General features: G+C 41.7%; 3 protein-coding genes across 3 annotated transcripts in view; all 3 read right to left on the bottom strand.

The window, feature by feature from the left end:
• Nucleotides 1-13,127, bottom strand: part of LOC114601134 (protocadherin beta-16-like) — an 88,737-nt gene that overhangs the window by 58,685 nt on the left and 16,925 nt on the right. The gene's annotated exons all lie outside the window — the stretch shown is intronic.
• LOC114601125 (protocadherin beta-16-like) lies at nucleotides 1,136-3,858 on the bottom strand. Its single transcript, XM_077933507.1, has one exon. It carries the CDS (start codon nucleotides 3,669-3,671, stop codon nucleotides 1,203-1,205), a length of 2,469 nt encoding a protein of 822 aa, XP_077789633.1. The 5' UTR covers nucleotides 3,672-3,858; the 3' UTR covers nucleotides 1,136-1,202.
• Nucleotides 6,161-10,147, bottom strand: LOC114601135 (protocadherin beta-16-like). Its single transcript, XM_077933497.1, has one exon. The coding sequence runs from the start codon at nucleotides 9,738-9,740 to the stop codon at nucleotides 7,218-7,220; it is 2,523 nt and encodes an 840-aa protein (XP_077789623.1). The 5' UTR covers nucleotides 9,741-10,147; the 3' UTR covers nucleotides 6,161-7,217.

The raw sequence follows: 13,127 nt of genomic DNA on the forward strand, positions 1-13,127 counted from the left end.
TTGTTTTCAACCAGTTTGTGAAGATTATCAGAGATCACAAAGAAAGGAATATATGATAACACCAAGAAGATGAGGAAAATAACAAAGAGACTATTTGGACAGAACTGGATAGAACTGTTTAATTAAAGCAGCAGCAAGAGTGAAGTTTGGATCCCTTTCGGAGCTTGAAGTATGGGTACCCGCAACAAAATTTTAAAAATCTGGCTGTATAATTTGGAACTAATGTGATTTGATTGGCCTGTTAATAAAAATTATATTTAAAAAAGAAAAGAAAAGATACCTGGACCAATGGTTTGACTCATTAAAATACAGATTTCTATATTGCTTATGTTTCCCTCTCCCACATTGTTCATTTTAATTGCAGATTAAAAGTCAGCCTAATTGCCCTTAACATATTAACAGTTCAAATAATAAAAGAGAAAACTATGAGAGCACAGATTTGTTTGCTCAAAAAGCTGATGGTTTAAAAGGCCTGTATAAATAAAAAGGTCATCAAACACAGAAAGCTACCAGCATGAGTTTGACGAAACTGCGGGAAGCAGTGAAAGACAGGAGTGCCTGCCGTGCTCTGGTCCATGGGGTCACGAGGAGTCGGACTCAACTAAACAACTAAACAACAACAAAACACTGAAAAGGGTACTCAGTGATCTTCCCTTGGAAGGCAATTCCACAGGTGGGTGCCACCAGCAAGAAGACCCTCTAAATGATGCCATGTATATAACTGGGAAGCCTGCTCTAACCAGGGCTCCTGTGTGCAGGTACTTCAGCAGCTGCAGCTACAGGTATGTCGTCCACACCTTGGAGGTATATTCTGGGACACATTGGTGTATCTGAGGGGCTATGATGTTCTGAGTGAGTTTTAATATACAGAAAGTCCAAAGGCAGAGGACCTAAATAGCAGGAGGGCTGAAGGAAAGAATCTGAACTCATCCATAGGCTGGGAAGAGGTGGCCTGCCTGAGAAATGGAAGGGGGGAAGAAGAGAGGAGGAGAGAGGAAATATCAGATGGAGATGATTCACCAGCGATGAAGACAGAGGGAAAAGAGAAAAAATGTTTCATACACACTTGAAATAAACAAATGATTTTTAAAGTCTCACAGGGGCTTGAAATAAATGATTTTTAAACTGAAGCATGCTCTAAAATGTCAAAATATATTGTCAATAAATTTCAAAAGCAATACAAGAACGTCTGATATGCCTAATTACCAAGCAAAGAAACTAACTGGTGTACAGCACAGGAAATTATTCACCTTTTTCTCTGATTCTTTTTCTTCCACCAGATTAGGAATATCTTGGGAAGCAGAAGGAGTGGTCTGGTTCAGATTGAGGTTTGGGTCCCCCACAGAAAAAACAGGAATGAGGGGCCTGAGGAATCTGAACTCGCTGCTCAAGGACCCCCCGGTTAAGCACACATCGTAGTGGTAACTCCTGGAAAGCGACCCGCTCTGAGAATCGCCACCGTTCTCTGGGATGTCGGGTCTGGCAGGTGGGAAGTGAGGAGGGGCAGCGATAAAACTTTCCCTGGGATCCCTCCTGCAGATCTTGATGGCAGCAAAGGAAACAATGCAAACGAGGAACACAAAGGAGACTGCAGCCAGGCAGATCACCAAGTAAAAGGTCAAGGTCCCATCTTCTTCGTGCTCCTCTTTACTGACCTCCACAGCCTTCATATAAGGATCCGAAAAGCCACCCACAGGAAGGACATGGAGCATGGCAGTGCTGCTCTGGGGAGGGAGCCCGTTGTCCCTGACCACTATCAGGAGCCTCTGCTTGCTGGTGTCTCGCTCGCTCAGGGCTCTCCTGGTTCTCACTTCCCCATTCTGGGCTCCTAGGCTGAAAAGACCAGGGTCTGTGGCCTTCAGCAGCTCATAGGAAAGCCACGAGTTCTGGCCAGAATCTCCATCCACAGCCACCACCTTGGTGACCAGGTAGCCGGCCTCCACCGACTTGGGCACCAGCTCATTGCAGGGGGATGTGCTGTTCTGAAGAGGGTAGAGGAAGAAGGGAGCGTTGTCGTTTTCGTCTATGATAATGACTCGGACAGTAACTTCTGAGCTGAGGGGAGGAGACCCTCCATCTGTAGCCCTCACCGTCACCTTGAAATCTTTGATCTGCTCGTAATCCAGGGATCGAAGGGCATACAGATTTCCGCTTTCAGAGTTGACTGAGATGTAAGAGGCCACAAGGCCATCAGTGACCTTCCCAGGCAAAAGTGAGTAGGTGACCTTGGCATTCTTCTCAGTGTCCAGATCAGCAGCACGGACTGAGCCAATGAGCAGTCCTGGAATATTGTTTTCCCGTATCTGCATTTCACATGAAGACTTTTCAAATACTGGAGGGTTGTCATTGACATCTGAGATCTGAACATTAATAATTCTTGTTGAAGTGAGCCTGGGGGAGCCCTGGTCAACGGCTGTGATGGTGATATTATACTCTGAGACCTTCTCTCTGTCCAGGGGACTTTGGACCACAAGCTGATAATAGTTATCCATTGTGGGTTTTAAGACAAAGGGAAGATTTGTCTCCACAGAGCACATGGTTCTGCCGTTGTCTCCGGAGTCTCGGTCTGTGACACTGAAGAGAGCCACAAGTGTCTCCAGGGGAGAATCCTCTGCCAAAGGACTAGTGATGGATATGACGGACACTTCAGGGACATTGTCATTCACATCCTCAATCTCTACCAGAACCTTGCAGTGCCCTGAAAGGCCCCCTCCATCTGTTGCTCTGATGCTCATGCCATAGCTGGTTTCTTTTTCATAATCAACTTGACCTAAAACAGTGATTTCCCCAGTGATTTCATTTAGGTGGAACAAATTGTATATTTTTTTAGGCATCCGGTGGAATGAGTAGGTGATCTGTTCATTTGAACCAAAATCCAAATCTGTAGCTTCCACTTTGGAGACCAGAGTGCCCTGTGGGCTGTTTTCCTTTAACTTTACTTTATATTCAGAATGAGTAAACTGTGGGGAATTATCATTGATGTCAAGAACATCAATATTTATTTTAACTGTGCCTGTTCTTTGTGGCTCCCCTCCATCCACAGCTGTGAGAGTCAGACCAAAGTGTGAGTCCTTCTCCCTGTCCAGTGGCTTCTCCAGGACGAGATCCACATACTTGTTTCCATCCTCTTCACTTTTAACATCGAGGCGGAAATGCTCATTGGGACTGAGTGTGTAGTTTTGGATGTTATTTCTACCCAGGTCCTCATCTTGGGCAGATTCCAATGGGAAATGTGTATTTGGAGAGACATTTTCAGGAATTTCCAGATCAAATTCCTTTGTAGAGAATTTGGGGACATTATCATTCACATCTTCTATCTTGACTACAATACTGTGGAGCTCTAATGGGTTTTCCAGCACAATTTGTGAGAGAAGTAAGCAGGGATCAGTTTGCCCACATAAAGCTTCTCGGTCTATTTTTTCGCTTATCAGCAGATCCCCAGAGTGGGTATCAAGGTGGAAGTATTGCTTAGCACTTTTGGACACTAGCTGGGCTCTGCGAGCAGAGAGCTCTCCTTTTCCCAATTTCAAATCCTGCAGCACATTAGCCACCGAAGACCCAGTTTTCTTTTCTTCAGGCACAGAATAATGACTTGAAACACACAATGCTCCAGGGAAACAAAGGAAAAGAAAAAGATACAGACCTTGTTTTCTCCTGAAGGAGTCTCCCATGGTTCAAGGTTTGCCTCTTCAATTTCTGGCCAATATATACACTTTCTGACTCTCATCCACTGACCATCTCTGCTGTTGGGGAAGTAAATTTGGTGCTGCAGTGCTGATGGCTTTGCTGTACTGAATATTATATATTTTCTCACAGACCGTCTTCTTAGCTGCCTTCTTGTTTCAAATATTCCTGTGATCTTCCGGAGGGATTTTTCACAAAACAAAATCCTGAGTTCCAATCAATGCATATGCCTCTGCTGCCACCATGTGGCTGAATAATTAAAAAAGGTAGCTATACAGCAGTTCAAAGGTGCAGGTTAGATGTAATTCCAAGGGTGATGTTAGGAACCCCATTCTAATGGCATGTGTATACCCACCAACATTTCTCCAATGAAAGTAGGGTCATCCTAAGGAAAAGTGGGACATTCTGAGATCAAATCAGAAACCAGGATGGTTTCTCTAAATCAGGGCTGTAAGATAGGGAAACTTGGAGGGTCTGCATGTGGGGTAACATAGAGATGTTTTCTAGCCCCTTTGTTTTTTAATATTTATTTGAATGATCTCTTTCCTGAACTATATGCTCAAGTGTACCACTTCTCTGTATTGACTGGTACAGAAATGTCATTGGTTCTATATACAGATCATGTCACTGTGGAGATGGCAGTAATGAATCAGTGGTGCCCTTCTGGCTTGCACTCTCTTTTATGAAGACTTGAGAGACGAGGTTATCACCCCTCTTTTATTGTCCATTCCGGGTCACCCAGCCACTGCCACAGTGTCCTTTCTCTTGGCAGATCAAGATGAGCAGGTGACAGCAAAAGTTGCAAGGTTTTTAGCTGGGGCAATTGGAATAAGATCCACTATTTGACTACTGATTCAAAACCCTAAAATGTATTTTATATAATTGTCTTTTTATTTCTATTCTATGTATACGGTATTGTTGTTTTGTTGTGATGGCCGATGGCTGATGCAAATAAAGATTCATTCATTCATTCATATACAGATCATGCTGTACTACCCTTCACAACTTTAGGTTAATCTGAAAAGATTGAAGTCTAAATTCTCAAGCTACTGCAAGACAGAACAGTTGGCAGTCAACTATGATAAAACAAAAAGTGATTATTTTTCCAAAGAAAAATATAAATGAGCCATCAGTAAGCATGTAATAGTGCAAGTCAATAATTTTAAATACTGGAATTACTTTTTGGTCCATTGTGTCCCGGTCGCATCAGATACAAAACACTGTATTGTCTGCACTGAATAGTCTTGCTGCACTACTGAGGTTATACTATAGAAAAGGCAGTCGTCATACAGCTTCAGTTTTGAAGGTGTACAAAGCCAAAGTGTTTACCTAGATTATGTATGGAGTTCAAGATTGAATGCTGGGGATAAATGAATCCTTAGACAACACAAACCACTTTTTTGAGAAACCAAGAAATACTTTTCTGTGTTCCAAGATGTGTCTCCAATGTAGTCTTACAACCGAAGCAGGTATTTGTTCTTAGAAAACAATAGAAATCAGTTCCTAGCTTTGCCTATATTTATCTTGACCTCAGCAGGTGTGGGCTACCTATCCCTGGCTTTGTCTGATAAATTCTTCTGTTTTTGGCTAACAACAACAACAATGGTGTTAAAACCACTGCCTATTCACTACCCCATCTGCTGCCACTTGGGTTAACACAGACTTCAAGATCTTAACTTGCAAAATTCATTAGCCCTGACAAAAGGAGTTTGCATACCACTTTACCTTAGTCTGCAACCAATACCCCTAGATACAAAAGGTGATTTCCAATGGCTAGGTTCAGTGCTTTGGTATCAACAGTTATATCTCTGACTTGTATAAGTCAGCTTACAAGGCTGCTTTGGTACTTGAGAGTTTGCTCTTGCAAAAATGGTTCAGTCAAAACATCTGCTCATGTTCTCCTATACTGCATTTTATAGGGATATAAGATCCCAGTTTATCTCACCAACACTTTCTCTACATTTGGGAAATGCAGAGGAATTCTATATATCAGTTTTAATGGTAGACTCCAACCCTAAGAAGAGAGGAAAATATAGCCAAGTTCCTTGTTGTAGCAATAAAAGCTAGGCCACAATTAGTAAAAGGAAGATGAGTTCTTCTGAGTCAGATTGGTCTATATTTATTAGCTATTTCTGTTCAGGGATTTTGTTATTCCCTTATTTTAAAGTGCACTGTTTGTTTGCCTTTCTTACTGCTGTGGTTGTTTTTCACCCTATGGTTGTCTTGCAAATGAACAGTTTATGAAGCTCTTCTACCTTTACTTCTGATTTAGGAATGAGAGCTGCCGTCCTCAAAGCCACAAATACAAAGAAAAGGGGTGTCCAAAAGGCACTTTTCATTTTACACTCTATTTTATATTTATGGTCTGCAGACTGAAACTCGAATAAGCCTCCCCACCAATTCTGTATTCTTCGAATGGATACTCATTGAATGATATATGTTAAGTTGTGGGTGAACTTATCAGACAACACAGCGATTCTTCAAACAGCTCTTGTTTATTCACAGGCCAGGACAGAACTGAGCTGAAGGGTTCAGTCAGCCTGCTTATATAGAGCTCCAGTACAGCGTAACTGTAACAATTTTCTAAAACTATCCAATCACTGAACGCCATTTTTGATCCCTTATTTGCATAACTATCTACAGTATCCCCCTGCTGGCCCAGGGTGAGTACTTCAGTAGATAACAATATACCTAACAGAAAAGGCTTTGCTTTACTGGTATTCTGTTCATAGCAGATTATTTTGCTACAAGGAAAGTACCCAGGAAATGTTTGGGGGAATTATGATAATATACCCATAAAGATGAAGGCTTGCTTCTTGTTGAAAACCTCTCATTGCTTACATGTATTTCAGTCTGTTTCTTTTTAGTCCTGTTAAGCATAAGGAAGGGGAAGAAATTCAGTTCACCACCTAACCCACACTTCCAAAAACTATTTGAGACTTGAAACGCAACTGTCCTTCGAAATCCATACTTCTCCAAATTTTGCAGTGCAATTTTCCAAGCAAAAAATGTGTGCAGGAATGTGTATATCAGGGAAAGTGTGAATAGAAATGCATAAACATTGCATTATATTAAGGGAAATTGTAAACAAAAATGTGTATATTAGAATAAATGCACTTTAAAATGCTGACATTTTGTGAGCCATCCGTAAGCATGGCTCACTTTTAATCTTAGAATGTACTATGCAGATATATTTGCTGTAACAATATGCAGCTTTTTCAAAAGAAATAAATTGTGGAGGTTCTCCCTCAGTTGCAATATTGTATATTTTCTCCAAAAAGTCTATTATATCCCTTTCAATTTTTCAGCAATACATCATCGACTGGCCACTTCTATTGAGAAGAGAAAGGGAACAGGATTCATAGTGATATATAAACTCATGTAGTAAGGTATCACATAATCACATAATGTGAATGATGTGAAAGATCAATATGATATTTTTTATGGAAAATACAACAAAGTACTCAAACAGAAGAAAATAAGAAACTATTATTTCTGATGTTTTGAGAGGAATACTTGAGCTTAGGTTTCATTTATTCTGGAAGAAACAAAGGATGATATTCATCAAGAAAGTAGCAAATACAGTTTGAAATGAAACCATACAAAAGGGATTCAAATGGTACTCTCACCTGGAGGATATGTTGACTTTCACCTGCATGACTTGGGAGTCCTTCAGAATCATTGGAACTCCTTGGATTCAGCTGAGTGTTAGGAGGCTCCACAGAGAAAACAGGAAACAGGGGCCTGAGAAACCGGAACTCGCTGTTCAGAGACCCACCAGCTAAGCACACCTCATAGTTGTAAGCCTGGGATAGAGATCCAGCACCAGAATCCACAGAGATCTCCTGGGAATCAGGTCCCACTGGGAAATTGGCTGCAGAGTTGTAGGTTCCTATGAACTTTTCACGTTTCTGCAACTTGATTACAACAAACGCCACCACAGAAATGAGAAAGATGCTTGAGATGGCAGCCAAGCAGATGATCAAATACATTGTCAGGCTGGGGTTTTCCTCCTCCACTGTTTCCTCCTTTGGGAGAGCCACACTTTTCAGATAAGGGTCAGAGAAGCCGTCCACTAGAAGGATTCTGAGCGTGGCAGAGGTGGACTGGGGAGGGTGGCCGTTGTCTCGGACCACCACAATCAGATTCTGCTTGAAGCTGTCTCGGTTGCTGACCGGCCTCAAGGTGGTCACTTCTCCATTCTGGGCCCCCACCGTGAAGAGACCCGGCTCTGTGGCCTTCAGGAGCTGGTAGGAAAGCCAAGAGTTCTGCGCAGAATCCCTGTCCACAGCCACCACCTTGGTGACCAGGTAGCCAGTCTCTGCCCCTCGGGGAACCAGGTCATTCGAGGGGGAAGTGCCATTCTGGAGAGGGTAGAGGATGAAGGGGGCATTGTCATTTTCATCCACGACCTGAACGCGGATGGGAACTTCGGAGCTCAGTGGAGGGGAACCTGAATCCACAGCCCTCACCGTCACCTGGAAATCTTGTACTTCCTCATAATCCAGAGACCGGATGGCATACAGGTTCCCCGTTTCAGAGTTGATGGAGATGTAAGAGGATGTGGGGCCATCATTGACCTTCCCAGGCAAAAGCGAGTAGGTCACTTTGGCATTCTGCGCTGTGTCCAGATCAACAGCATGGACGTAACCGATCAGAAGACCTGGAATATTGTTTTCTCTTAACTGCATTTGATAGAATGGCTTTTCAAACACTGGAGGGTTGTCATTGACATCTGACACTTCAACATGAAGTATTCTTGTGGAAGTGAGTCTGGGAGAGCCTCTGTCAGTGGCTGTAATGGTGATGTTATACTCAGAGGCTTGTTCTCTGTCCAGTGGTTGTTGGGTCACCAGCTGGTAATAGTTGTTCTCCGTGGGTTTTAGCACAAATGGCAGGTTGACTTCAGTGGTGCAGGCGGTTCTTCCACTGTCCCCAGAGTCCACATCTGTGACACTGAAGAGGGCCACCACTGTGTCTGGGGGAGAGTCTTCAGGTAAGGGACTGGTGATGGAAGTGATGGTAATCTCTGGAGCATTGTCGTTCTCATCCTCAATCTCTACGACGACTTTGCAGTAAGCAGAAAGTCCGCCTCCATCTGTGGCTTTGATGTTCATCTCATAATTTGTATTTTCTTCATAATCAATTGTCCCTGTAAGAGTAAGTTCTCCTGTGTGTTTATTTAACTTGAACAATCTCAACACATTTTGTGGCACTTGGCTGAACAAGTAAGTGATTTGAGCGTATGAACCAAAATCCCTGTCAGTAGCTTCAACTTTTGTGATCTGTGTATCCAATGGGCTGTTTTCCATTAGTCTCACTTTGTACACAGTTTGCTCAAACTGAGGCACATTGTCATTGGCATCCAGAACATCAACAATAATTTGCACTGTTCCAGTCCTTTGGGGGATGCCTCCATCAATGGCTGACAGAGTAAGGGAAATCTGTGGGTTTACCTCACGGTCTAATGGTTTCTCTAACACCAGTTCTGCATATTTGGTACCAGTATCCGTATGAGTTTTCTCATCTAGCCTAAAATGTTCATTAGCACTCAGTGTGTAGCTCTGGATAGCATTTTCTCCTTTGTCTGAATCCTGAGCTGTCTCCAAAGGAAATCGTGTATTTGTTGGAATGTGTTCTGATATCTGAAAAAGGATTTGATTTGTGGAAAATGTGGGGGAATTATCATTCACATCCTCTATCTGAACTTCAATTCTATGCAGCTGCAATGGATTTTCCAGCAAGATTTCAGAGAATAGAAGACAAGGATCATTCTGACCACACAGGGATTCTCGATCTATTTTGTCCTTTAATATCAAATCCCCAGAATGTGGATCCAGCTGGAAATACTGCTTGGAGCTCTTAGAAACCAGCCGGGCTCTCCGAGCCGACAGCTCCTTTGCATCCACTTTCAAATCCTTCAGCACATTTGCCACCAGAGACCCACTTTTCTTTTCCTCCACCACTGAATAGCGAAAGGACTCACACATTGCCACACATGCACAGAGATATAGAAAAAAGGACACAACTTGCCTGCTGTTGTGATTTATTTCCATATTCGCAGCCTCTTCTCCTCTCAGATCTGAAACACGTGATGATTCTTTCTAAGACAACCGCCAAAGTTGATTGTCCATTGTAAGTTTGCAAGGTAAACTTTCGTATTTTTAAATCTAGAAATGGATATGGTGCCTATTTCCACATGAAATTTCTATAGATTTGCTTGTAATGGTGATCTGCTTCCTTTCTCGTTGAGATTCCTTTGTCTGGTGGCTACAGACTTCAGACAGCAATTGCTGCTCCTTGATTATTTGTTCTGTGTTGTGTAATAGCACCACCTTGTGCTCAAGCTATGATATGATTCCCGTAGACTTTGTGACTTTCCAAACTGCATTACAGTGGTACCTCATGTTAAGTACTTAATTCATTCCGCAGGTCTGTTCTTAACCTGAAACTGTTTTTAACCTGAAGCACCACTTTAGCTAATGGGGCCTCACACTGCCACCGCGCCGCCGGAGCACAATTTCTGTTCTCATCCTGAAGCAAAGTTCTTAACCTGAAGCACTATTTCTGGGTCAACGGAGTCTGTAACCTGAAGCGTATGTAACCTGAAGCGTATGCAACCCGAGGTACCACTGTAATATAATCTTCTATAGCAATGTTTATAATATTTCATAAGGTGTATTCTCATAACCTGTATTTTATATATCAGAGTTGTCAGTAAGGCACTTTAGATGTATATGTCCTGCACCCAGGAGGGGGTTGGGCTAGCTGACCCTTGGGATAGAATCATGGAATCATAGAATTGTTGAGTTGGAGGCAACACCAAGGGTCATCTATTCCCACCTCCGCAATGCAGGAATCTCAACTAAAGCATCCATCACAGATGGCCACCCAACCTGTGCTTAAAAACCTCCCAGGAAGGTAGAACTCACAGCCTCTTGAGGGAGTCTGACTGTTGAACAGCTCTGTCAGAAAGTTCTTCCTGATGTTTCGTTGGACTCTCCTTTCTTGTAACTTGATGCCATCGGTTCAGATCCTACCCTCTGGAATGTATGCTCCATATTCCATGTAAGAGCCCTTAAGATATTTGAAGATGGCTATCACCTATCAGTCATCTTCTCTCAGTCTCCTCTTCTCCAGGCTAAACATACCCAGCTCCTTCAATCGTTCCTCATTAAGCTTGGTTTCCAGAACTTTTATCACACTGCTTGGCCTCCTCTGCACACATTCCAGCTGGTCAACATCCTTCTTAAATTGTGACACCCAGAACTGGACACAGTATTCCAAGTGTGGTCTGAACAAGTCAGAATAGAGTTGTACTATTGCTTCCCTTGATCTGGACATTATACTTCTGTTGATGCAGCCTAGAATAGCATTAGCTTTTATTTTTATTTTTTTGTTGCTGCTTCACGCATAATGTTAAGCTTGTGGCCCACTAAGACCCCTAGATCCTTTTCACATGTAAGCCATGTATCCCCCATCTTATATTTGTACAGCTGGTTATTACTGCAGAAAGAGTTGGATCCCTTCCAACTCTTCAATTCTATTATTCTATGTCTCACTGACGTATTCATTCAAGCTAAACAAGAAACATGAGACACCCTAGTGAGTAGGAAAACTTCAGAATGGGAACTGTGTACATAGTATCACAGAACTGTGCATCACAGAGATGGATGGATCCTTGTACATCATCTGGTATAAGCCCTTCTTTGTACAGGAGATGTACAGCTAAAGTATCTGCAACAAATAGATCCAACAAGATAGTCCCCCACCTGCTGCCAGAATTCTAGGGGGCTATCTATGTTATTCTTAAAGTGTGGTGTCTAAAACTGGACATAGTAGTCCAGGTGAGATCTAACTAGTGCAGTAAAAATACCCTGGAACTATTACTTCCCATTAGTTGGAAATAATTGCCACTTTTTTGTCTGGGAGGAGAGTCCTGCTGACTCATGTTCTGCTTGTGATGAATTTCATGAATGTGAGTCTTTCCACATGTACAAAATTGCAAAACTAGATATCCTCCAAATGCATTTTATTTATTTATTCATTGCCTATTTTGTTTGTGTGTTTTTTTGTTTTTGTTTTTGTTTGCCTATCATGGCTATTTTGAATTTTATTCCTGTCTTGAGATGTGTTAACTACCCTTCTTAATTTTGTGCCATCTGCAAATCTGGTAAGGATTCCTTCCATCTGTTCATATAACTTTCATATAACGGTTTGTTTGGATAAATATGGCAATATTTGGAATGAGTTTATAAAAAATGTAGTAGACTATTAATATATACATACGTATTCAAATAATCACATCAAATTGATAAAAGAATGTATGGGTTAGGGTATTTTCTGTATATTGTATATATTCATATATATTTTCTACACATTTTTGTGCCTGTTTGTTTTTCTTTTCTTCTATTTTTCTTTGCATCACTTTATAACTGAAACCTTTTCAATAAAATATATTCATATCATATCATATCACTGTGTAGAGTATCTGGCCCAGGACAGAGCCCTGCTGCCCCCCACTCAAAACCACACTTTAATTTGATGAGGAAATACTGATGAGCACTCTTTGATTACAGGTTTCCAACCAGCTATGAATCCACCAGATCATCTAGCTTGCATGTATTTAACATACTAACCAAAAGATCATGGACTTTTTTATGGACAACTCACCTGCTCTCTAAATTTTCTCACTGATGATAGAGTGTTTCTGAAAAATTATCAGCAATTCATTTGTCCGTGAAGACTTGAACTAATTTAATACAACTAGGTAATCCTTGACCAACTACTAATCTATCTTGAACTGCAGTCCTGCACCCCAGACATGAGTCCTGCTGCTTATGTAGGGTTGGACACAGTTCCCCTTTTGGGAGAATATAAATGCAAAACAGGAGATGAGCAGTTCTGCCTTATTTTTGTCATCCTTACCTGGAAGAGCCCCTTTTCTTCCTCACCAGCCTCAGCTCCTTCATAGCATTAGCTTTCCTGACAACTGCTCCTAGAATTCAGAGCTACTTGCCTGTGTTCATCCTTGGTTGCCTATCCTTCCATTTATTATACATGTCTTCCCTGCTCTTAATGAATTATACTGGTTACTGGTTTGTTTCTAGGTTGTTATTCTTCTAATCCATGGCCATTGCATTGCTACCTTGCAATATTGCAATATTGAGCCTTCTCCACATTGGCACTGACCCTCTGGAACACCCTCCTCCCCCCATGCCATTCAAATTGAATTATTTCTTTTTGTTTTGTTTTTACCTTAAGCTGAGTATAAATTGTCTAAATAAATCATAATGTTTTCCTCCAGTTTCTTTTGCTGTTGGGTTTGATATAGTGTACTTTAAGTGCAGTCACATTTAATCATATTTTTTGCTGATTTATTGCTGCCCACTTTAAGATACCTTTCTAACTAGACAGTATGCAGACTGAGGACTAATCTACAC

This window comes from Podarcis muralis, chromosome 8, assembly GCF_964188315.1.
Source record: "Podarcis muralis chromosome 8, rPodMur119.hap1.1, whole genome shotgun sequence".
Classification (NCBI taxonomy): domain Eukaryota; kingdom Metazoa; phylum Chordata; class Lepidosauria; order Squamata; family Lacertidae; genus Podarcis; species Podarcis muralis.

What these genes read in the sequence shown, in the direction of transcription:
- LOC114601125 (XM_077933507.1), bottom strand. Translation starts at nt 3,671, where the DNA reads ATGGGAGACTCCTTCAGGAGAAAACAAGGTCTGTATCTTTTTCTTTTC.
- LOC114601135 (XM_077933497.1), bottom strand. Translation starts at nt 9,740, where the DNA reads ATGGAAATAAATCACAACAGCAGGCAAGTTGTGTCCTTTTTTCTATAT.